At 45.3% G+C, this 25,338-nt stretch overlaps 1 protein-coding gene across 4 annotated transcripts in view; it reads right to left on the bottom strand.

Annotated features, from left to right (window-relative positions):
* WIPF1 (WAS/WASL interacting protein family member 1) overlaps nt 1-24,336 on the bottom strand; it is a 57,369-nt gene extending 33,033 nt beyond the window's left edge. The window contains exons 1-2 of one of the 4 annotated variants that reach the window (XM_075756608.1): nt 24,159-24,282; nt 2,852-2,965 (exon numbers count right to left, since the gene is read on the bottom strand). Coding sequence is in view for 1 of the 4 variants with exons in the window: in XM_075756607.1 (XP_075612722.1) it covers nt 24,159-24,312 (154 nt within the window). In the remaining 3 variants the exon portion in view is untranslated. Of the gene's footprint in view, nt 1-2,851; nt 2,966-6,289; nt 6,319-24,158 lie in introns of those variants that run through there. The other 3 variants (XM_075756610.1, XM_075756609.1, XM_075756607.1) reach the window with 3 other exon arrangements.
* Nucleotides 24,337-25,338: the final 1,002 nt, after the last annotated feature.

The raw sequence follows: 25,338 nt of genomic DNA, 5'->3' as shown, positions 1-25,338 counted from the left end.
AACAGCAGGTATTGGACGGCGTCAGCCAATTTCCTCTTTAATTTCTTTGTAATAAGAGTGGTTGTCACAGTTGTTAAGCCCTAGCTAAAGTTAGCATCACATCTGCTGAATCCTGTAAATATGGCTTGATCAAACTGGCTGAACAGTTTGGCTAGCTTGCATGGGGCAAAACCAAACTGGGTTTATTTTAAGCAAGTTTGAAGACTAAATTTACCATATGGCAGACTGAAATAAGACTGCTGGCATCTCTGCTTTCAAAACCAGAATTGGTAATTAAATGGACAGTTAAGAACCACTTCAAATCTGAAGTCACAAGCTTCCAGATTAAAAACCAACAACTTTTTCTGAAGTCAGAAAGCTGTTGTATCTGGATCAAACCCACAGCTGAAAGGGAGCTTTGCGTTGGTTTTATCAGGTCATAAGACATTATTACTCTCATGAAATCTACTTTCTCTCTTATACGGCAGTCCTGATGACGGGCAGTCCTCAAACAAGTGATCATGCAAGGATCACTGTTCTCCTCTGTCTCTGCCGAGGCCCTCAGGAGCAGGCTGGCTCGCGGAGGGCTGGGTCGCAGGTGGGGCTGGTCCAGACACCGCCGTGCAGAGAAAAAGCCCCGCTTCTGCGCAGGAGGGGTACGGCGGCACCAGGGCTGCCACGTGAACAAAGCCTGAACCCTGCTGCCAAACGCTGCTCCAGGCGAGCCCTGATCCATCAAAACTTGCTATTAGGAAACACTGTTCAGTGTAGACCAAACTGGTTTTGCACCGCCAGCAGGAATTTGACATTTGCCATTAGTACCAGAGCTTTGAAATCATGATGAAAACTAGCAGTTTTCTGTCTTCCCACAACTGTTCACCTGAGAAAACAGCACAGCTGCCTGCCTTCTCAGGTCTCCCTCTTACACCAGGAGCAGACCTGTAGTCACCTTGCCAACTGCTAGTGATAACAATGCAACGCTTTCCCACAGCGCACAGTATAACACACTCATTTTATCTGTTGCCTCCCAAGTTAGAAGAGCAAAATCTCCTCAGGAAACTCAGGAACAGCGTGTGACCTTCTCTCCCTGAAATATACTTTACCATACATATGGAAGTGTTTATTGCCTTTAAAGTAACTATTCAGCTTTCATCAATAACCAGAAAAATTTAAAGTCACTGTCAACAATGAGACAAATACAGACTGATAGACAGTAGGGCTGGAAGAGGGCATCTACCCTTCCCTTTCCCTTGGGTCACTATCGATTACATCATTCTTGGCAGGTATTTATCTCTTCTCTCCCTAAAAATCTCCAGTGATGGAAATTCTGCAATATCCCTCAGTCATCTACTTTGTTAGCCTTACAGCTAATGAAGCGTTTCCCAGTACCCAATCTAAACATCCTTTGCTGTCATTTCAGTTGCTATTTCTCATCCTATTTACAACTGTTGTGCAGAATAATTTATTCCTTTCCTCTTCATGGCTATTCGAAAACTGTTTATGTGTCTCTTTGATCACCTCCTCTTTAGGCTAAGGAATCCTGTTTACTCCAGTCTTTTGTCACAGGCTGCATTTGGTCCATCTCTCATCATAAGCGCTCTTCCTAGGACATTCCATAATCCCCTATCATATTTGAAATGGGTGAGGGTGGCACAATTCACCATTTTTATCTCAGTATTGCATTGTATGTTCTTTTGCAGCATCCAATTTACTAATTTGAAATAAAACATAAATGTCAATTTAAAATACTGATATTTTGCCTATACAGGTGTGCTTGGCTACTGATCACACATCTTTTTCAGTCCACTAACGTGGAATAACTCTCCAAATATTAGCCTTTGCACCCATTTTCATCCCGTCAGCAGTTCATCATGCTCGGTATGAGTTGTGGAGCCACAAATGAAGCAAAACATTTGTCTGCTCCCGCTCTTCCCTCTCACATCTCCCAAGCCCAACACCTGGATTTCTCCAGCCTGTGGTTTCCAAAGCAAGCATGCTGCTGAAACTACACCAAAGCGTCAACCCACATGGACGAGCAATAGACCCTATCAAGAAGAAGCCCAGAATGGTTTTGTGCTCGTGCCTACAGAGAACCAAAATCCCACGTGCCTCTGGGACTGTCCCAGCACCTGTTTCTACCTGGCCCGCTAATCACAAAGAAGCCACAGTCAGGGCTTACAACACAGCGCAGCTGAGATAGGAAATAATATGTGATCTGCTGGACTGCACCAGCTCTACGTCAGCACGTTGCAGCCTATCTACAGCACATGCTTTCTGCTTCAGCCTCTGCTGCAATGAAAAAAAATATTAAAAAGTAAACATGCTGTTATTTCTTTCTTTCTGATTCACTATGTGTCTCAGTGGACTTTTTCATGCTATTTCTGTTCTTTAGCACCAAACTCTGAGCACTGCAGCCTTCACTGTGCAGTTTTCAAGTGTAATGTTATTTGCTCAAAGGACAACTGCGAATTCACAGTGCCTGGTCAAATCATATCTTAGGTCTCTTGACCTACTCGTGAAGTCTTAAATCCCTCCACTGGTAGCCCTGTGCTGCTAGAATGAAAAGACCCACTGCACGTGTTAAAAGCTTGTGGATTTGGCAGAAGATTTGATGTGACCTAAGGCACCTAAATCTGACATTAAGAAAGGTGTGCCACCTCAGAGCACGTGAGTAAACTGGCATCGGCGTTAGTCCTGCCCTGGAGCAGAACGACTCCTATATTGTCACACTGCAAATCAAGACAGGAGATGGCTCTGTGCCTTCTGACTGTTACAGGCCAGGGATGACACATGCTGGAGACTTGTTTCCCCATGCTGCTGACCACACAGTGTCTCCTCTGCACTCCCGTCCCTCTCCCTGTGGGCTCTGTACCTTGTCACCAGCAGGAGAGATGCTTGCAGAGAATAGGAGACCTTGCAAATTCAGTCCAGAATGCACTTGCTGAAGTTAATTAGAGCACAATAACATTTGCCAGGTTGCACACTCCTGCAAGGAAAATAAAAAAAAAAAAAAAAAAGAACTATTAATTGCAAAACCAAAACATTGGGGACCACAGAGCCTGGGTACGTATCTATTATGCATCTCCTTGCATATGTAGAAATTCTGCATGAGAAACCAGCAGCGTGTAAAGAGGAGCCCGCCTCCATCTAAAGAGGAATTGGAACAGAAAAATACACTGACTGTGCTCTCCATATCAGTCCCTGAGGTCTACGGGCCCAATTTGCTCTCAAACATATTTAAAATACTTCCTCCAACTTCAGCATAGCATAGTAAAAGCCAATATAAATGGTAGAATGAAAGCAGAAAAGCCTAAAAACATGTGTGGATGGATGTGGTGATAAGACTGAACAAAGCTGTCCTCTCCTCTTAAGAGAGCCATGGTTCACCGACAAGCTCTGTAATAAGGAGGTTTCTATAGTTTAGGCTAGAGAAAAATGCATGCAAAAGCTGAAACAAATCAACTAAACAAAAGTAAACGCAACCTCCTCCAACCTCTAGATGCTTTTAACAGCCAGTTACAGGAATGATTTGCAGAACTTGCATTCAAGTGTGGGGGGGGAAGGAAGGGGGAGGGAATGGCCAACAAGATGTGAGACATGCTGCAAATAATGTCCCAGCAAGAGACACCCTTGTCCGTTTGATGTATTTAATATTAAAAGAACAACATGTCTTTAAAAATCAAGTCAATTTAAAATAAAAGAACAGTAAACATTCAGCATTTTATGGATTTACCTCTATTTAGAGATCAAAATCTTGGATTCCAATCCCTCACTGGTACGAAACCTTCGCACACACTATGTGGTGAAATGAACCCCACAAGGGGATCCTGCTATAAATTCTCAGAAGCTGGCCTGGGCAGTTCAGGTTTGCATTAATTGGTGTTGCACATCTTCACTGCTATTTTTTCCCTTGCAGAGAGCAGGACAACCACTTGCTGCGGATCCAAGAGCACAGCAGACACAAAGTCAATAGAGCAGTGCAGCTGAGTAGCTTTTGGGGGGCAAAACTGGCCAGTGATTGAAGTGGCATTCTGAGTGGTTTATTCTGTTTGTTTGCAAAAATTAAGAATACTTAAAAATGCTTTCATCTAACTTTGAAGCTCTCTCAAGCTTACAAACTTTTATAATAATACTGTCCAAGGGAAAGAAACCAAAGTAAATAATTAAAAAAAATCATACAAAAAAATGAATTTTTCCTCCATAGATGCTATGCATATGTACAAACACATCCACACATTCTCCCTCCCTTCTGAAGTTCAGTAAAAAAGGAGGATTTTCTCCCGAGCACAGAATTTGTTCCCATCTGGTTCCATTTTTTACTATTTTCTTTTTTTTTTTTTATTTCCTTCTCTCTCATTCCAATCCATATTTATTTCCTTTTGTTTAGTCTGTACTCTTTATTCCCTTTCCTCTTTTTGCAAATTTCCTTTTTAATTTGTTTGGGAAAGAAACATTCTTTCCCCGGTTTTCATAACGCAAGCTGGTAGAACTGGCCCATTCAGAAAATTCCCCCTCTCTCGCTCTTTCCCTCCTCTTTCAGTCTTGGTTGTCTGTGCTCATTCTCAGTAGCAGAGTAAAAGTGTTAGGCTTTAAGATAGCCTATCAGTTTGGTTTTTAATTCAGTTTCAAATATCTGGCAAAAACCACTGCATGGGGACTCAAATATATTATTTATGAGCCATTATATTTAGCTTAAAACAACTCCTAATCTATTTGAGATGAGCTGCTATAAGGCAGGATTAGGCTGAAATGAAAATGTCTGCAGCGGGATTTTACTAAATTGGTTTTAAATCACATTCTTAGTTAAACAGACTTGAGTTTCACAGTGCTCTGGTGAAGGCTATAAACTCTATAAAGCAGAAAGGCCGACTTCAGGCAAAACTTTAGCTCTTTTTGCAAAACTTGCTGGTTTTACAGCAGCAGAGAAGACCAGCTAAGGCCAGAGCCTTCTGCACGTGAAATTTCAAAGCTCAAAACCTAAGAGTAAGCTCTGCAAAGCTGCAGAGAGTAGCAGCTGGAGAGCTGTAAACCGCCAGAAACGGGGTCCTGCTATTCCCACATCGCCGAGACCCTCAGGGCCCCACGGCAGAGCCAGACTCTGGGGCAGGAGGAGGCAAGGACTTCCTTGCTCGCGCAACCTGGTCCTTCCTGAGCCGCTGCGTTCGTCTTACGTAGGTGTTTTTATGCTGAGATCAGGATGAATGCACTGGGGGTATGAGGAGGGTGAAACAGCAGTGCAACTTAGTCTGTTTTTCTACAGAATCAGGGAAATGTTTTAAAAAATATTTGGGAAGAAGCGTGGACAGTTTTAGGAATACTGACACTCCAACTCTGGTTTTAACGTCTGGCACACCCTTGGTACAGCACCTGCCATCCCCAACAGCTGCATTTTGTGCTAGACCACGACCCCGTGCACTGCCCAAGCCCCCCACCTGGCAAGCTGTCACCTTGCCCAGGGAGCCAGGGGGTCTCTGCACGCAGCAAGCACCTTTGCCATGGACCACCGCTGCCAGCACAGCTTGCGCAGCCACCACCTCCTCTGCCCACCATGCTCTGCCAGCACCACGTGCACCGACTTTCACTCTGACTTTGCATTCAAAAATTTTGATTAATTACAATTGTCTAATACTATTTAAAAGTAAGGAATGTATTTTTGTGCAGGAATACAAAATGTGGATCCCATTAAACAGCCTCCCTCTAAGAGCTCCCAAGTTCTCCAGCACCAAACTGGTGCCGTTTCATTCCTGATACAGTGCGTTCCCAAGGCAAAACCCTCCAGCACAGAAAAGCCGGGATGGAATTTCTCAACAGAAATCACCAGGAATGAGAGAAAACCTTAACAAGAGGCTACACCAGTAAAATCAAACAGAACAGCTGCGTACTTGGTACAGCCAAAACAAAGTGAAGCTCTCACTATAGTCAATAGCTTTAACCTGTGCTTGGAAAAGCACTTTCTGCTATTAACACTGCACACCTCTATTAAAAATCCAGACCTTTTCCTCATTATATGAAAGTCTTAAGAGGGAGAAGACTTCATTCACACTTCTAACGTGATTCAGGCCCACACAGCTGTTGTACAGCAAGGCAGGCTCCGAGCTTCTCACAAACTCGGCTAACCCACAGAACAGCTTCCTATTTTTGCCCCGTAAGGTCCTGCTCTGAAGTCCATGTTGCTCGCCACCCGATAACACAAGTGCCACATGGACCACTTCTTATCTGCCCCCCCCGCCCCCCCCCAATCAAAAATCTGTGAAAATATGCATGCAGAACCCCAGCGGGACAGTTAAAGAGACATTTTACGAGGACTAACCTGTGCTATTTGAATCCGTCAGAGGTCACCCAGTTCTGAACTTCCCCAGCAGCTTCAATCTCATTTCCTGTAGAGCTGCATGTGACACCACACTTCCTCACCGCACCTTGCTGCGCTTACTTTTTAAAGCCAGATGAAGAAACTAACTGTCCATTACAGCATGTTTAAGAGCTTTCTGCTCGCACGTTGAACCACTGACATTTCTGCATAGCCAGAGAGCCCTTCTCTATTGCCTTCTGAGTCACTCCATGATTCAATGGACCTTTTTGTACTATCTCTTTGTATTAATACCAAATGCTGAATGTGATTCAGTTACAGTATGCTCAGTGCCCCCCCTCTTCTTTTAAAGAGGAAACAAATGCAATTGTGAAGAATGCTGCAGGCGTGGGAAATTTCAGTTCAAGGATATTTGTTTATCAAATTTTCAGAGTGGTAATGAATTGATGTATTTGAATAGATGCAGTTGTTAGCAATTTTCAGAAATATTTTTCATTTGAACATGGCAAACAGCTTTCACAGGAGTTTGAGTCCCATAAAAATATAATTTACAACTTCAGAAGAGCAGAGGTTCTCTTCTCAGTTATAGCAGTGAGCATTCATATATTGTCATCTAGTGATGGCACAAACAGACCTGAACATATGTCACAAAAGGAAGGACAGTAAAGTCCTGGATTAGAAGAGTATGTTTACAGAATTAGTCAATAGGTGGTCCTTTAGCAGTTGGGTTTTTTTTAAGACACATGAATTTTTGGAAAGACCATCTAATCCTAAGTGGTACCAACACCAGAAGAGCTGACACAGCCTGGAGATAAAGTTTGAAGACTATCACGTCAGAAGAGAGGCAGAATGGTCTTACCAGGGTCAGCAAGGAGACAGTGCTCTGCTGGAAGATGCTCCTTGTTGGAGCATGTGAAACACCCTTCAATTAAGCTAAGGAAGGGGGTGGAGATCAATTAAATGTCTGTTTATTTAGTGAGACCTGAAATAACAACAGCCAGTGCCTGGGGCACCGATCAGCCTGGCAAGGACTGAGCCAAGGCAGATGGGTTGTGTTCAGTGGAAGACTGACCACAAACACCTGTGCTGAGGCACTGGTTGAATTTAGCTGCACCTAACCATGGGTGTGAAGAACCTGAAGGCAGGAAGAGAGTGAACAGACAGCGATGCTGCACATTTGGGATGCAAAGCTTTCAGCAGCAATGCTTGTTTGTGGCTGTCCTCCCACCGCCATTCATTTCTCCCACCATACCCCATGGTGCTCTCAGGCATACTGGCACTGTGGTTCCACAACCCGTGCCATGAACCGTACTGAGGAACTCTAGTGTTCCAAAGTTGGTTAGTTGGGTTTTTTTTTTGTTTCCCCCCCCCAACTCTGAGGCAGCAGGGGACAACAGCTAGCACGAAGCTGATCCTGTTGCTACCCAGGCTGTAACAGAAAACCACAGCTTTGTGAGACGCCCAGAGCAAACCAATGGCAGCTGCTTCTTTGCCCATTGGTTGATGCAATCTATGTAACTTCTACATAAATTAAGGGGTTTCTACTAAAAATGTCATCTTTCAAATTAGCCTGTGCCAGATGAAGACATCAGTGCTGTGAGCAGCCTCCCCGTGACCACCAGCCCAGGATTACTTCCCCGTCTGCTGCCTCGGGGCTTCCTACCACGGTCACTGTTTTACTACTATCAAATGAGCCAAAATAGCTCCAGTAATTTTTATCAGGGGGTTAAAGCAATCTGACTGATCCCAGTGGAAATGGAGCTGCAGTGGTTTTGAGGATCCCTCCTACCCCCACAGATGCAGGAGCAGTGACCTCTGGCAAAGAGGCAGCCACAAACAACAAGATTTCACAGAGCTGCACGTGCCTGCTGCTGGGGTCACCAGTTCTGTGCTTGTGCAAGAGAAACTGTGCAAGGATAATCCTACCTCCCATGGAAGTTGGCAGACACAGTATAAAAAGTTGCGGGATAAAGGGAGAAGCTTGGGAAAGGAGAGGATCCAATCAGGCTGACAAAGACCTGCACAAACTTTTCTGATTCAAGGAATTTCAGCAGCTAAATATTTAACAAATCACACCCATCTAATAAGAGATACAAGTATTTTAAATGTAAACATACAGAGGATACCCACACAAAAGGAAATACACACAAGTGAAAAAACCCTAGTCCACAAAATGGATGCTTTTGCGTCAGACTCTTTTTGGGTGCACACACGCCTATTTGTGCGTGCATGTCTGACCTCCTGCAATTGTAGCGTGTAAACACGTGTCCACAGATGCACCTGCTCTGCCCCCATTTAAAGTTTTGGGCCAAATGGCAAAGGTATTATTTACACTGGAAGACACTTGAGAGCACTGCGAGACACATGCAGCTTAAGCATTTTCCCCTCGGTAAGCGTGCAGAGACACGATATGCTGGACCCCGAGCTTCAGAGGCGCCGAGGGGAAGTTGAAGAGTTCAGGAAGTGGCCATGTTTGCTCTCAGCACACTGCCTCTTTGTCCTCCCCACAGCTGCTCGCCCAAGGGCTTTCAGACAGCCCCAGTCCCTCACAAGAGACCGGTTATTTCTCTCCATTTTAAGAAGGGGCTACGTTTACAAAGTCACTTCTAATGTGTCAACCACCGCGTGAGGATCTAGCTGCGCACATTGGACCGTGCCAGAGCTGCGCTTGGAGTCACTGATGGGGCAAGTGTACTTTTACATCCCCCCAGATACCTGGGGTTGCTCGAGACGGGAGGAATTTGTTCTCCCAGCAGGTAACTCGCAGCAGTCTCCCAGCTGCTTTTAAGCTACGCCCAAGGAAAACGGCCTCCCAGGGCGTCGCTCCATCCGAGCCCAGCGTGCGGCGGCACCTCAGCCTGCCCTTCGGCAGGGCCACAGACACGGCACTGCAGGGACAGCAAAGGCAGCTGCATGACACAGGGGGGGACTCGCTGTGTCCGCAGAGCCCTCCCGCAGCAGGGTTTGCTGAGCCACCACGGACACCGGAGGATCTGTCAGCTCTGACCACGAACCATTAAGATGTGAAAGGAAGCATCTGAAGCCTCATAAATTCTGTCCTCTGTAAACAAACCGCTTATTTCTCCATCCTTGTCACAGATGAGGAGTCTGTTGACTGGCACGTTCCAGAGGACCAAAGCCCTGACAGGATTTTTAGCAGTAATCCTACGTGATAAGCCAACTGCTTGTAACTAATGCTGTACCTCACCTTGTATATACACAAGACAAAACCACCTCTATCTTCTCAGTGGAAAGTATACCTGAAGCTCTTCCTTACACCCGGGTACCTAATGGAGACATGTGCTAGTAACCCTGCAGATGGCACAAGTTGTTTTTAAGACCGTAAATTGACTTCCCCTCACTTGCCACAAGATCAAACAGTGTTTGATTTATGGATAAAGGACCACCCTGGCAGCAATAACAAGTTGCACAGTGGCCTGACAGATAAGCTACGCAGGGATGTTAATAGACACAGCTGTAAAGCTATTTACACAAATAATTTGCTGTCCTGTGCTGTGGGGATAAAAAGGCAATCACGGGCTCTGAGGATTTTGGTTTAGATTAGAAATGTGCACTACCCTACATCCACATGTTTGAGTATACTGGACATGGTGATCCAGACTCACCAGGTGAATCCCAGCATTCAAACCCCACACTTACCACTTGCCATATGAAAATGGGCCCTATTTATTCATTGTTTGGAAACTCACCCTTTTCACCGGTACGGCTAAGACTATATACACACAGAGAATAGTGGATATGGTGGGGACTGTTTTCTATCTGGTACCTGTCACCAGCAAATATGAGCAATTAACATCTCGGTGATTGGGCAAAACAATCTGTACTGCCCTGACCTCAAATGGGCACAACACACGCAAGTGCAAGAGTAAGCCATCGTGTGGAGCTGCCAATATGCATCTAAAAAAAAAAACCCCAAACCCAAATCTGTTTGCCAAATCACCAGAGCCAAGCACTAATACAGAGGTGTTCAAACTTCAAAGCAGGAGCACAGTCGGCAAGAGTTTGTTGAAAGAATTACAGCCAGGCATGGAAACTGGGACTTCTCAGTAGCATATAATCCCTGCTGTTTCCATTTCCTCTTGCTCATTATCGGCACAGACGGGGGCTGAAGATTAGTAAACAGTGGGTGTTTGGGGTGAATTAGAGCATGTGTGATGTAGAGCTAGGTATCCTGGTGGCATCCATGTGACTTTGTAGAGAGATGTAAATATTTAATGTTGCCCACTACGTTTCTTCAGAACAATGAAATATTAACATGTTCCTTGGGGGTGGGAGAATCATATTAGATAAAACAGAGAGTCTATTTTGACCTTCATCCAGGATGTGAACAAAATCTGATGGTCAAAGATTTTTTTTTTTTTTTTTTTTAAGCAAATCCCCCCTTTATAGCTGGCCCTGGTCTGCTGTGTGGAAGATGAAGTTTCCACACTGCTCCAGTCCTGGCTGAAACAAGAAAAAAAAAAAACCCCAAACAAAACAGCTCTGGGACAAACACCTTTACACAGCTACGTGCACATGAGTTGTGATATTTTCAGCTATCGCTCTTGGTTTTAGCCACAGGTAGCCCTTTCAGAGGACAGCCACATGAATAAAAGCCATTACTAAGAAAAAATAATACACCTACTAACATCTACAAATTTCTTGAGTGAAAACTGCTGAACTGACAAGCCTTGCTCTCAAAGTTACTTGTCCTCCCCATCCCAATAATATAAACAAACTCCTGAAGAAGAGTCCTGCACTGCACATGTATTACAAAATACATCATATGATATATTTCTAAAAGGAGAACTACCTTTGTGGAAGCCTCTTCGTATCATTACGGATATTTCAAATAACCTTAATTTGTTCTGAAGAACAAAAAAAGAACTTCTGTTAAATGGAATGGCACTCATCATTTCTTACAATACTTAATTTCACATAAAGCCTAATTTCTTAGCTTGCGGCCTTTTTACACAATAAGCTTAAGACACAGTTTCTCTTTGACCTGATCAAAGAATATGGGAATTACTCAACAGGTCCACCAATATAGAAACAATATATGGTATCTTTCCAAAGAGTATTTTCAACAACTTAGGCTCAGCAAAAATTGCTTAGCTGTTTTTCTAGAGCAATGTTTGTTATATCTGGCCAATGGCATGTCTAGTCTTCAAGTATCTTTTTCAATATATGAGCATTGCTATGATGGTGATCTTAAAAGATATTTATTATTGAGCAATTTGTCTTTAGCTATTAGCATGAGTCTTGAAGTTTATGAAGTTTCAGGTATGAACAATACTATGAAGAGTTTTTATATACCTGGTTATTTCAGTAGAACGCATCAACTGTTTTAAAAGATCACACTTAAGGTAATATTTTATATTCAAAATTCCCATCAGCATTTATATACATACATATATGTACAAATGCAAAAAGCGAAACAAATCTGCACCTTAGAAGTTATGACTTACCACAACATCCACACATTTTAAAGCCACAAAACAAATTTTCATTTATAGGAGCAATTTTTTATCTGACACATGCCATACAGTCTCAAGCTGTTATTTCTGCTTAATTTCTTTCCCTTTTACACTCTGAATCTTCATACTGGAAACACAGAAAAGTTTTGATTAGGTAGAAAATAGAAAGGGAGCTATCTACGAGCAGGATAATCATCCTGCCCAAAGCTCATACCCTTTTACTTTTTTTTTTTTTAAAAAGGGAAAATAAGTCCCAATCAGTGGGAACTTTAGTCCATTTCTTGCATTCTTCCCATGGGTGGTATATTCCACATCAGGAATACGTGAATGCCAAATATAGACACAGATCAGCATCTGTGCGTACTTGCTGGGTGATTAGAGAACAGAAGCAGCTTCTCTGATGTATAATGGATGAGATCTTTTATTCCTTGCTTAGGTACAAGTGTCAGCAATCCCATACTGCCTGGAACCATGCCTGAGTGAGGTGAGCAAGATCAGATCCCATGCAAGACCAGATCATGCATTTATCTTTCATTAATATTTATTGAAAACAATATTCTCCCAAGAATAAACAGGAAAAAGGGAGGCTCAATATATGAATATGTATATCTGCTGCATGCCACATTCTCATTTAATTATCTCTGCAATTATTATGAATTAGGAGAATTTATTACTATGAATTAGGAGAACAGTAGTCAGGAAACTTAGAGGGAACTGCAGGGTCCATGAAAAGCATCCAGATAACACCCTTGGAAGCTAAAGGTCTCTGTTTCCTTAGACACTGAAAAATTCAGCCCCGTTGAGAGATCCTGCATCTCCCTCACACGACAGGGGCAGCTACATGGGACACATCAAAGTGAGATTGCTCACACTAGCATGCCCAGTGTTGGCCCTGGTCTGAAAGGATCACTCACTATCCATCCAGGAACAGTTTCAATCCTCATTCACCATCTGACTACTTCGTGATGGCTTTCAGTGTGGAAGTCAGTCAACACCATTTTGAGCAGGAACTTTTGTAGACCTGGGATTACTTAGACTACACTAAAACTGATAGAAAACAACGTTTAGTCACAGCTCACCCGGCATAAAGGTAAACTGCTGATCTAGAAATAAAATGCCCTACATTGCCAATCACCAAAACCTGGTTTCATCAGCTGCTGAAGCAGAGTCAGTTGTCAGCAGACTGAACTCACAGGACAAAGCAACATCTCTACCTTGAAAGGGTATGGGGACACCCCGTTGTCCCCACAGCTAGCCAAATAAAAGGAGCTGGGCTTCTGATGCCTTGGCTATGCAAGTTCCCGTAACATGCTTGGGAATTGGCCATCAGGATAAGCCCCTGAACGTGTAGGTTGAGATTGAGAGCGGAGGCAGCAGTTTCGTATTCTGGCTCAAAACAGCTTGGCACCAGGGCTCCCTCATTAGCAGAAGTTCCACACAAGAATATAACTGAACTTGTAATCACCTGTTAGTATCCCACTCTGCATGGGTTTTGTTTCTTCTTTCCTCTCCCAATAGCAAAATGCCAGGTACTCAGTAGAGAACAGAATAATTAAGTTTATAGCTAAGTATATGGCTTATGGCTCTGAGGGTGTTACCTATGCACAACAGAAACCCCTGGCTCGGTGTATTTTGAAGCACGGCTGTCTGACAGGTTACTGCTAACAGAGCAGAAATGCCTTGCAGTCCAATTTCTAGACTATTCAGTGAAGCTGGCTGGCTCCCCTGCGAGGCTACGCCATGGCAGCGACCTAAGAGAACAGCGCAGAGGAAAGCGGCGGGGGCCCTCCTAAACCCCTACTGCTCGGCCTGAAAAATTACAGCTGCCTCAGAGTACACTACAGCACAGACCCCTTGGGGGAGGCCAGAAGATTAGTCACAGGCATTTGTGTAGAGCCCATGCTTCCAGTTGGTCTGTGGGGCAGGTCCCAGCAGAGCCAGCATGTCCCGGCACAGTCCCTCATGGAGGATGAGTTGTGAGGTGATACTCCCCAGCTGTCATTGGCAATGCCTCGAAGCATCCCCACACGCTGCGGGAGTCTAAAGGTGTTTCTTCACCCGCTTCCCTGTCACTATGTGCTGCCAGCGGGGGCTCGGCTACACCAGCTGTGACACAGGCTGTTTATTCCGGCTTGAGGTTTCATGATGTTAATAGTTTGGATTTAAGTAAACTTCGTGACATTTAACTTTGGGCTTTTTTCTGCTAAATGAGATAATGACTGTTCTCTCAACTTCTAATGCCAAAGCCAGCACCTTGCATCGCTCTTGGGAAATCTGGTTTCAAAGCCCTTTGATTGTCCAGGAGGCTATTTCCATAATTATATCCTTCAGAACCATTTTTAAAAATCCCTTATTTTATACCTGCCCTTATACAAGGTTAAGGATTCCTTAGTGACAGAGTCTGAGAACCTGCACTGATGCACATTACAGAAAGTGCCAGTGATACCAGGGGTCATGTTCTCCATTAAGAAATGGAGAAACCAGGACCTGAACATGCCAGAGAAACACAGAGAGGCGAGAGTGCAATTTGTGACAATTTCACTGGACAGAACTGAGGTTTATTGCATCAAACATGTCTGCAGATACTCTGGGGTTTTTCCCTCCCTGGTACAGTCACATCACAGCAACCCTCTAAAACCGTAGAAGAAATATGTCAAGGGCACTGGAGCTTCACAGCAGAAGAAACAGCAATCCTACCTTCAGGATGGTGATTTCCAAAAACAACCAGTCTCCACCAGAGAACAGAGGGAACACCTCCAGAAGCCTAGAGGAAAACAGCCCAGGGGAAAGTCTCAAGAGACACTGTCCTGACCTTGCCTGGAGCCAGCCTGCTCCACTGGTCTCTCTCAGCACTGATCCCCCACAGTAACCTTGCCCAGGGTTGCACCTACCAGCCCTTTTGCTAATCCAGTGATCTCTGTGTGCGTGTCTGTTCTCACTTCCAAGGGCATAAAGTCATGTCCAGCTAAGAAGTGGCAGTGGGATACTTCCTTATCTTTCTATAAAGGGAAGAAGGTGAAAATATACTACGTATTTTTTTAAATTTCCCTTCTTGCAGGGTTTTTTCCATTCTATTTTCATTTACTTCTGTCCATACCTCACAGCAGATGGCCTGGAGCAAAGGCCTCAGAAGCTGTAAATGCTGTGGTATCATTACCATGGTTTCTTTAATGCCTCAGTCTCGCTGATTAGTGAACGGACAGTGAACAAACATATTTGTGAGAAGAATAAAAGCTTTCAGTCTAAGCAAAAAAGAGCAGTCATATACCATTCTTACTGTAAACAACTATAAGCTCCATTATTCCTCCTAAGAGGAAACTTTCTTGGGGAACTTTTAAAGTTACACAAACCAGAAGACAACAATGACAGTTCTTTCCCTTGGAAGCACAAAATCCCTCAGTGTTCTCATTTAAGTACTGCACATGATGACATCCAACTGGGTTTTACCCTGCAATTCACTCGCATTATCAGGGATATTCTGCTAAACAACTGGCACATTTTAGATGAATAAAGAGGGAACTTGTCCAGTCATCTCAAGCTGTTTGTCAGTTATGGAACACTTCATTTTCTAGTTCCCTATAGCAGCTCAAGTTAATTTGTCTTCCTCTTGACTCCAGTCAGCATGTGCACTTTTTTAAGGACGCACAAATAAAAAAGAAAAAGCTATAATAAAACTTGGAGACACTGATCCTGCAGAGAGCTGCTAGGAGGAGGATAACCAATAAATGAGGAAATAAATATTGCTCTGGTTCCACTTAAGGGGACAAGCAACTATAAGTATGCAGCAACTCTGAAGACACTTCACTTTGAAATTAAAACTAAACAAGACAAGAATGTGAGTTCGTTTACATCCAAGGAACAATGGTCAATTCAATTAAGAATAATCTATTTAAAGTAAGTTGTGCCATGAAACAAGTTTTCTGTCCCTCCTTAAGCCACCTATTCAGATCAAACACAGAACTTGTATTAGAAAATACAGTAGGAAGGTCCAAGGGAGAATTATTTCCTCGTGGTTGTTGCTGCCTGGTATTAAAACAAAGTTTTGGGACTGTCCGCTGCCATTTGAGAGTTTCAGGTTCCAAGGTGCCACCAGAACTATTGATTGGAAAAGTTGTACATTTAAGGAATACCTTTCTCTCAAAGTACTGTTAGTCTGGGGTGGTTTGAAAATGCAGCCTGCAGGCAGGAACGATGATATACTGGTAAGTGTTGTGTTCCCTGTGTGGCCTCAGATGAATACCATTCTCTCTAAAACCGAAGTAGTCATACTTGCATATCTTCCTTACCACCACATTGCTATCACTTGATTTTTCATTTTATCCCATTGGAATAGAAAATGTATTCTACTGGGCATTGGTCAAATGTATTCCCTATCTCAGAGGTCTTAAAATCAAAGACAAGATGTATGACCACACAAAAAACAAAAGGGAACATCTGACCAAATAGAGATACATGTAAAAAAATCAATACATTGAGTTATGCAAACTCACTTATGTTCATAAGCATGTGGTTCATTTACTTACCACATATGCAACACAGCACCCTTCATGGTTTAGATTTAATACTTCCTTTAAAAATTGTTTTCAGTAGCTTCAAATGTGAAAGTAAGAGCAGAATAGAGAATTTTCACATTTCCATGCCAGAAAAAACCTTTTGGAAATACATTAGGCAAAGCAGGTCAGTCAATGTTGGGTAAATCAGGACATGAGGAGAACAGTGACTGATGTGGTGGCTGTGGAAGGACCAATGAGTTGGGGTAAACAGAAGACTGCAGAGCTTAGTGCTGCATGGCTGATGCTGCCCATGTTTGCCAAACTGCAATCCAAATCGATCCAGAAGAGCATCAAAGTAGTGTCCTTGTATTACTAACTGAGGAACATTTCCTCAGGTAGGAGGTGAGGGGGGGAATAGCCAATCCTTCCCTCCTTCCACCCAAATGTTTTTCATCATCCACATCTTTCTATTAAAAAGCTACCTAGCTGATTCTGGTTACAAAACCAGTTACCATCCTGTTTAGGCTACTCATAAAAGGAAGGTTCCCGATGCTCGCCACCCTCTTACGGCTCTGGAGCAGTACCCCAGCAGTTAGAGCTTGTGAACTGCCTCCAAGCACCTACATCTTTCCTCAGGGACCAGGGTATTTTGAGGGTGGCTATAAGGTCCCACCATTTTCAGAGCCTGCCGGTGAGGTGAGCTAATGAGGCACTGTCTGTTGTTCCCAGCAGAAATAGCAAAGACACCACTGATCTAGGGCAGCAGCTCTCAGACTTAACTGTTCACATCACTGCTTTAAAACAGAAAAAAAAAAAAAAAAAAAAAAAAAGAAAAAAGAGTTGGGGAGGGGGCAGGGAGGGAAGCTCAGGCAAACTCCTCTTTCACTTCTTGAAGAAGGGGCCAGGGCACAGCTCTTGAATCACTGGGTGCACAGACTGGTCCGGAGGGATAGTATCTGCAGGAACTCATTTTACCTTTTTAATTCCCAGGAACAAGTATTTTAAGGATGGTATTTTGAAGATGTGATAACACTGCACTCACCCTTTCACAGCCTCTCTTGCCTATGGAGATCTTGAAACCAGCAAAAGATAAGACAAAAACAATAAAAATCTGAAAACAAAGCCAGAGGCTGGATCAGAAAATTCATTACATAGTCTGTGATTTAATACTCGGAACTACAGGAGATTAAGTTTTATTTGCCCTCCAGGTTCAGTGGGAAGAAACCCATACTGCTAAGCAAATCCTGTGGCGTGCGGAGCCAGCGTTACAAACTCAGGGCAGAGCCCATCCCTGCCAGCCTTGGGCTGTCCGTGCCGGCACGCTCTCACCTGTGCTGCCAGCATTTCCCTTGCCAAGAAATCCCAAGTCCTCAGCCCTGCACGTGTCCAATTGTAAAGACGCCTTTTCTAAGGTTTAAGACAGCTTGTTCCATTCAGCCTTATCACTGAGCACGGTTAATCCGGACACGTTCACAAGCACTCACACTTGTGCTTCCGCGGCAGCCAGGCACAGCACCCATACCTATCTCCCAAGTAAAGCTGCCCAGACAATTCAGCTTTATGTAGCTGGCAGGCTCAGCTGTTACAGGGTATTACTGAGACACAGCTCTCCTCACAGAACAGCAACGCACATGTATAATCAGACAACAGGTTGTGGCGACAATAAAATAACACATTATTGTATCCAATTTCCCTATGACTTGAAGGATTTCCCAACTTTCCATGCCTGCTGATGCCCTCTTAATATTTAGACACTCGTGTCAAGAGAGTTACAAAACCAATCTGTTATTGTGGTAAGTGATGAACAGATCTGCTGAATGATGCAAGGCTCCGCTGACTTTTAGTTATGCTTATTAACTCCCTGGTTTCACAGCTGCTAATAATTAGCAGATGACCTGCGTAAGTGCTAGACACACACAAAGAAAAAAGATGAGAAAGGAGAATCCTGCTTCATCACTTCAGAAACAAGCTACCAAAACAAGAGTAATTATTCTTTTTAAAAAAAAAAATCTGCCATGATTTTTCTCTCCTCTCAACAGAATTCAAACAAACACAGCATAACGAATTCAGCATAACTTATAACTGAAGATCTGAATGGTGCCTTGTTCCTAGCGTTTGGATTTGAAACACAGATGCAGTTAACTCACAGCTTAACTCCTTCCATGGTAAAATGCTGATCTGTGTTGTGCTCAGCTTCCAGATTTTAAAAAGTTTTCTTCAAGTAATTTTTTTTTTTTTTAAACAAAAAGAGATTCAAACTTGGATTCAGTGTACAGCTCCCTCTGCTCTTTTCCTCTCTTAAAAATAAGAGATTAATTGTTATGCAGCAAACTGGGAATAACATCACTTTCTAAAAATTTCCTTTGCAGCTCTTGTCTTTATTTCACCAAATTCTTTTCCAGATCTGATGTTCTCAGTGTTTCCTGAAAAAGTCAATGCAATAAACTGTTCTTCAGTACTAAAAAACCCTATGAATATGACAGATAAAGAAAAAAGAGAAAGTGATCTTTCAGAGGGTAAAAGTAGTCTCTGTTGCCAAGTGACCTGAAAGTAGTTGAGTAGGGAAAGGAGGTGGTTTTATGCTTAAAGACAACATCTTTGAGCTACTAAGGCACTGGTCTGCCAGTCAGGAGATTTATGATCCTCTCCCAGCACTAATACTGACCTGTTGCTAGGAGACTTTGCCCAAAGTCCCTTCCCCACACCATGATTCTCTACGCACTCCAATTTTCGAAGTCTTTATTCAGACTTCTCAGGGCCATTCTGGGATGTTTTGAGACCACTTTTACTCCCAGATGTTCTGGGGACAGACAAAAGCAGTGGAGCTAATCCAGTAACGCAGAAACATAGCATACAGCCAGCTGGAAGGAACGGCTGGATCTCATCTAGCTCAGAGCAGGGCTAACCTGGCTTAAAGCAGATTGCTTGGTCTAAAAACTGGACTGGAAAAGGCCCATCTCCATGGACAGAGACTCCACAATCTCTCTGGAAAACCAGTTCCAGTGTTTGGCCACCCTCACCATGGAGGACCCTACTGGCAATTTTCATAGGAAGCAGTACAAGGGACAGAGGAATGCAATTTCTTCTTAGGGCTCACCTCTAATCCTCTTAAGTCAGGATCCAGGAAAACTCAGAGAAGCCTGCTCCACACTGCCTGCTCTTCATGGCAAAAGGATTTCAACACTCAAGCACAGCGTTCACCAAAAATATTAAAGGAAGGGAGGATGAGGGAATCACCCCATTTCCTGAAGTTATCACAAGAGAAACTTGCACAAGCTATTTTGGGCTCACTGAAGCTGCTGAGAGCATTTATTTTAACCTCTGTATAACTTCCCATTAAAGAATATCCTGTAGTTTCTTCAGCAGGAAAGATGGACTGAAGTTCAGCTCAAACAAGGAGAGCCCTCTCACGAAAACATGCACTGGAGGACAGGAGGGCCCTTCACATGGACTTAGTCCCAGGAAGGAAACAGCAGGAGCTGCACCCATGCACACACTGGAGAGATTAAAGATGACAAGTGCCACAAACAGCTTAAAGCTTAGAACTTTTGCTTCAGCAACATTAGTACAAATTTATAGGAGTTACAAAATTATACATTTTAACTCCAAAGTGTACTTATATGTAATTGGAACCAAATGTTGAAGAACACCAAGGAGGTTACAGCAGAGTTAAGTGTTACAAAACAGACTCTTGAACTACTCCTTGTGCTTCCCGTTTATCTCCTTCCAGGAATAAGGAAAAACTTTCTATTCCGAACTCCTTTGATCTCTCAGATTTAGACAAAACTTCTCCCTCTCCACTTGCGTCTCCAGCCTTAGAGACACTCTTCACTGATCTTTGAACCAAGTTGGATGAGACCCAAAGACAGCTGCTCTTCCAGACCTGCATGCCTGTGAGGCTGAACAGCCGCCGCAGTATCTTTCAGAGCCCTGATGTTCAGGGTTATTTCCACCAAGAAAAAGAATCTTTTCACAATTCAGATATCACTTACAGCTCAGCAGCAGTGGCACAGTGCTTGCAGAGAATCACAACAGAGTACTAATGTAGTAAAGAGTTCATTGATTTCCTTCCCCTTCCTCCTCTTCAGATATCTACACACATGCACACATGGAGCTACTGCTACGTGAGAGCACTACACCACTATTATGCTGGTCACCAAAAGTGTCCAAAATATTTTAAATGAAACCTTCTACTAAAGCACGATTCTAGACATCTTTATTAAATTTAGTTTTTAATAATCCCTTGTCTGGGCTATTTGCCAACTAACAGTTCAGCAGTTATTATTCAGTAACAGACAGATTTTCATGTAAATCTTTGAAGTAAGGAGCTAAACAAGTAGGTGTTAATTGCACACCCAACGGCACGCAGAACAGCCAGGCGCCTTGAAGATTTGTGGCTGCTTCCAGTATCCTCATCTTTGGTACTACCAAGACCTGTTCTACCAACCCAAAACTTAGCTATCTCCCCATGTAAAGAATGCTCTCCCCACCCCTATGCAAAAACAGCTAGCACTATGGATTTTGAACCAAGATACTCGACAGTCCCTTTTTATAACAGATCCAACAGACCAAGTGCACCACACAAAGAGGAGAAAGTGTCCTCATTTGAGCCAAGAACAAGAGAAGTCAGTAGAAAGAACACAAAAGCATTTAATTAGATTTGAATTTTGATAACACTTCATTGTTATGAGGAAGCTACAATTAAGATTGTCCAGAGGAGGGCCACGAAGCTGATCGGAGGGATGGAGCACCTCTCCTATGAGGACAGACCAAGAGAGTTGGGATTGTTCAGCCTGGAGAAAAGGCAGCTCTGGGGAGATCTAATTGTGGCTTTCCAGTACCTGAAGGGGCCTACAGGAAAGATGGTCAGGGACTGTTTATCAGGGAGTATAGTGACAGGACAAGGGGTAATGGGTTTAAGCTGAAGGAGGGTTGCTTTAGATTAGATGTTAGAAAGAAATTCTTTACTGTTGGAGTGGTGAGGTACTGGAACAGGTTGCCCAGAGAGGTTCTGGAGGCCCCATCCCTGGAAGCGTTCAAGGCCAGGCTGGACGAGGCTTTGAGCAACGTCGTCTAGTGGAGGGTGTCCCTGCCCACAGCAGGGGGGTTGGAGCTAGATGATCTTTGAGGTCATTTCCAACCCAAACCATTCTATGATTCTTAGATATGTTTACCATGGCAAAAGCATAAACTTTAAAGAAATCCTCCCTTCTCCATTGCATCACTATTTCCCATGGCTTCTACATGTAAGTCCGTTATTCAGATGGAAATTCAATGTACTTAAAAACATAAAACATTTCTAAAGGCTGCTGCATAAAGACATTCCACTAAAATGTATGTATACACCAAGAACAAATATGTGCCTCTAAAGAAAACCTATAAATTCCCAACCTCATGTCACATTTGTCAGACAACACCAACACACACTCTTCTTTTCCTTCTCCAAAGAAAGCTCTGTGTTTATACAAGCAAAGCAGAAAACTACTAGCTACTAGTATATAGCGCCCAGTAGGTAACATAGAGCAATACCGCAGTGCATTTCCTTTGGGTAGAAACACTAAGGCAGCAGCAGAAGCTAGGACACAGCCAGGGAGCTTAAACTGGTTTAATTCCCATTTGCTGGGGTGAGCGATCTCAAAGCAGGAAGCAGGGAAGAGGCAGCACAGAGCTGATCCAGGACAGTTGTACAGAGGGAGCAGCTGCTGCTCCTCCCCTCTCTCCTTTTCCTGAGGTTTTTAAACCCAGATTGCTGAATCCTTCAGCAATTCAGCGTACAGCACGACCCCATGGATAACTGGCTGAAGGAAGAGGGGAAGGAGCAGGTGATCAGAGATAAGAGAGGGGTGGGACGGACAGGAGCAGAAGCAGAAATCCCTAAGCTGCCCAGGGCAATGCGTAGGGTAACCGCAGCCTCCAGGGTGGAGCCCCTGCCCCAAAAAGCTTGCGCTCCAGTCAAAGCCAACCACAGGAACTGGCGTGCCTCTCACTTCACATTCTTTGGAAACTTGCCTTAACCAACTATGGAAACAATAATTTCATGTACAACATGGAGAACTACACATTTGACAGGCAGATGCTAAGGGCAACATCCTGCTCAGCCTGAGGTCCAAGGATGCTGAAGACCCTAGTACAGTAAGGGAGAAAGACACACATAATACCCGAGGAGTGAAAAGCAGCACTTTCTGGAGGAACAGTAACAAGGAATCAAGAGATACAATCTGGTATTTTAAGGATATTTGCTTTTGCCCTAGCTAAACAGATTTTTAAACAAAACTTGTGTACATATAAAAAGCTTTTCCTCTCTCTCTCCCCCCCCCCCTTCTCCTTCGTGCTCTCTTCCTGAATCTCCCTTTCTGCGCCTGTCCTCCCCTCACGTGCACGGAGGGCAGAAGTCCTCTGCAACAGCTGTATTTCCTCCTTGTGTGTTCCTTCCCCTTGCCCACTCCGGTGGAGGGAAAACTACAGGCCAGCTCAGCCTGCCCCATGCTTCGCAGCACTCGGGGAGCTGTGCTGCCAGAGCAGATCCCTCCACGGCTGCGCTGACATCCCTCCTGCCTTTACTGAGGGCATGGCTCCCAAGTGGGGCACGCTGTGGGTAACCTGCAGAGGCCAAACAGACTTCTTTTTGACATGGCCTCTTGGGCCTCAGTGCTGTGCTCCCAGGTTGGGCTTGGAGGAGCTAAGGGACAGAAGAAACAGAGGAAAAAGTAGGAAGAGAGTGAAAAAGGGTGTGAACAAGGAACAAAACACACTGCCCATCCTCTGGGGGTAAAGACAACCCAGAACAGCTCCTTGTTATGGCCCTCTCTGGGAGGAAGCCCTACAAGAACAAAAGAGCAATTTAGAAGTACCTCACCATGGGTTCATGAACAAGCACACCCTACTTTTGTGACAGAGACAACTTCTGTATCACTTTTGTTTTAAATCAGAGGCCTGAGCAGGGCACGTGGTAGCAGCTGAAGAACACATACGCTCAGACAAGGGATAATCCTGCATTGCAGAAAGTGTTTATTAAAAGATGAAGTGCAGCCATTAGAGTAGCAGAGGCAAACAAAGGGGAAGACAAACTAAAACTTTTAAGACTGTTTACTTGAGGTTCCCAAACCTGACTCCTTCAAAAAGCCCCCAAGAGCTAGCTCAGAGGGCAGAGACCTGCTCTAGTTGCCTCCACCATAAAGCCTAGCTACAAGGTTCACCTCAACGTTTGCTGCAGATGAAAGCACTAGAGAGAGGAAGGCTGCAACACAGACACCTGCGTGAGCTAGCAACCATAATGGCACCCTGCTTGGGTGCCACTCGCGTGGGCAGCGGTTCTTCCCCCAGCCCTCCCGGCATGGCTCTCCCCAGCCTGCCACGCCAGCGGGATTTCATGCCCTCGGCTGTCCCACAGCAGGGATGGACATGGATGTCACCAGCCACGTCCCTGGAGGTTGGGGCAGAGGCACGGTCTGAGCTGCCAAGAGGGACCAGGGGCTGTGTCTGGAGGCTAACGCCACCCTCCATCCCGGGCACACACCCAACCCCGGGGAAAGCGAGGGGGAAGCGGGAAGGGATCCCAGCCCCGCGAGCGCGGCTTCGGAAGGCAGGAGGAGCGCATCCCAGCCCGAGACAGAGCAGTCTGGAAGAAAAGAAAGAAAGAGAAAACAGGCACGAAGCGACACTCGGCTCCCGGGCAGAGGCAGCCCCTGCCCCGCTGGCCGCCCCGAGTTCTCGCAGGACGCTCGTCCCGCGGGGCCGGGGAGCACCGAGCCGCCCCAGCGCGGCGGCCGCTGCCGGGACCGGGGCCCTGCCCGCCCCGCACGGACACCCCCCCCGCCGCCCCGCCGGGAACCGAAGCCCCGTCCGCCTCCCCCCGTGCGCCGCCAGCCCCGGCCAGCCCCGCCCGGCCCGGCGCCCCCTTACCGCGCTCCGGGCGGGCTAGGCGGCGGGACGGGACGGCAGCTCCCGCCAGCGCTCCAGCCGCTGCGGCGGCCGTGACATGTTGGGCCGGGCAGCTATTTATAGCGGCAGGAAGCGGCGCGGCGCGGCTCTGGGGCGCCGCTCCCCCGCCGCACATGCCCCGGCCCCGCGGAGCGAGGGGCGGGCGGGCAGGGGGCGCTGACAGCCGGCCGGGCGAGGGGTGGGTGTCTGCCCCGTCTCCCTCCGCTTCACGGGGTCGTCGCTCCCGTTTGGCAGCGGCCCGGCCCGGCTGGCAGATCCAGGCTTCCCCGCGGGGCTGGTGGTGAAGGCCGTGCCCCCTGCCCGTACCTGCGGCCCTCCCGTCCCAGGTGTTCCAGTGGAAATTAAAACCAGTCAGAGTTAATGAGATAACTGCATTACAGGGAAAAGTTTTCAGGTCCCCAGGTGCACTGTGAACATTGGTAGCTTTTGCAGGGGTTTATCCTGTTCTCCAAACTCTCATCAGTCCCCTGCTTATACCAGTTACCCGCACCAGCAGCTGTACTTTCTGCAACCTCTCGGTTGTGACCGCTGGCAGGGAGTGCCGGAGGGAAGAGGTGTGCTGCACCCTCCTGCTCAGCACTGCCCCGGCCTCCTGGGAAAGCTGCAAGCCCCTAAGGCCATTAGGCAGGGTCCCCTCTCACCCCAGCTCCCGATGCTCTATTTGTCTGCACAGCTCTCAACACGCTTCATTTTCCTTACCTGCCTCCAATGGCCTTGATAGCAGCCAGCAGGGGAGGGGTAGTGGAGCTTGGGGAATGGCGAGGCAGCAGGCAGAGACACACACAGTGGAGTAGAAGCGTAATTAAACAGTGGGGAAGAGGTACTTGCTTTTTTTCTCTTAAGGTTTGCAGTATGCCAAGGTGTAGAAAGGTCAATTACCCCTCTCTACATGATGCCCCAAAAGGCATTTGTGCTTCTTACCTCAATTAACTCACGCAGAGATTGCTTTGCCAGACAAGCAATAGATTCTATTTCCTTTTCCCTCTCAGTTTGACCAAGTTTTCTAAAAACCAAACTTCTGTTAATGCTTTTGGGTCCAGCATTGAGGTCTTGAGTGGAAAAATGCTCAAAGTATATGTAACAGAGTAGCTTGGGCAGATAGGAGCAAGATTTGAAGGGCAATAGCTGTATCCTGAGTGCC

Source organism: Balearica regulorum, chromosome 6, assembly GCF_011004875.1.
Source record: "Balearica regulorum gibbericeps isolate bBalReg1 chromosome 6, bBalReg1.pri, whole genome shotgun sequence".
Taxonomy (NCBI): domain Eukaryota; kingdom Metazoa; phylum Chordata; class Aves; order Gruiformes; family Gruidae; genus Balearica; species Balearica regulorum.
The sequence above is the reverse complement of the archived record's forward strand: the minus strand, read 5'-3'. Positions and strand labels throughout refer to the sequence as shown.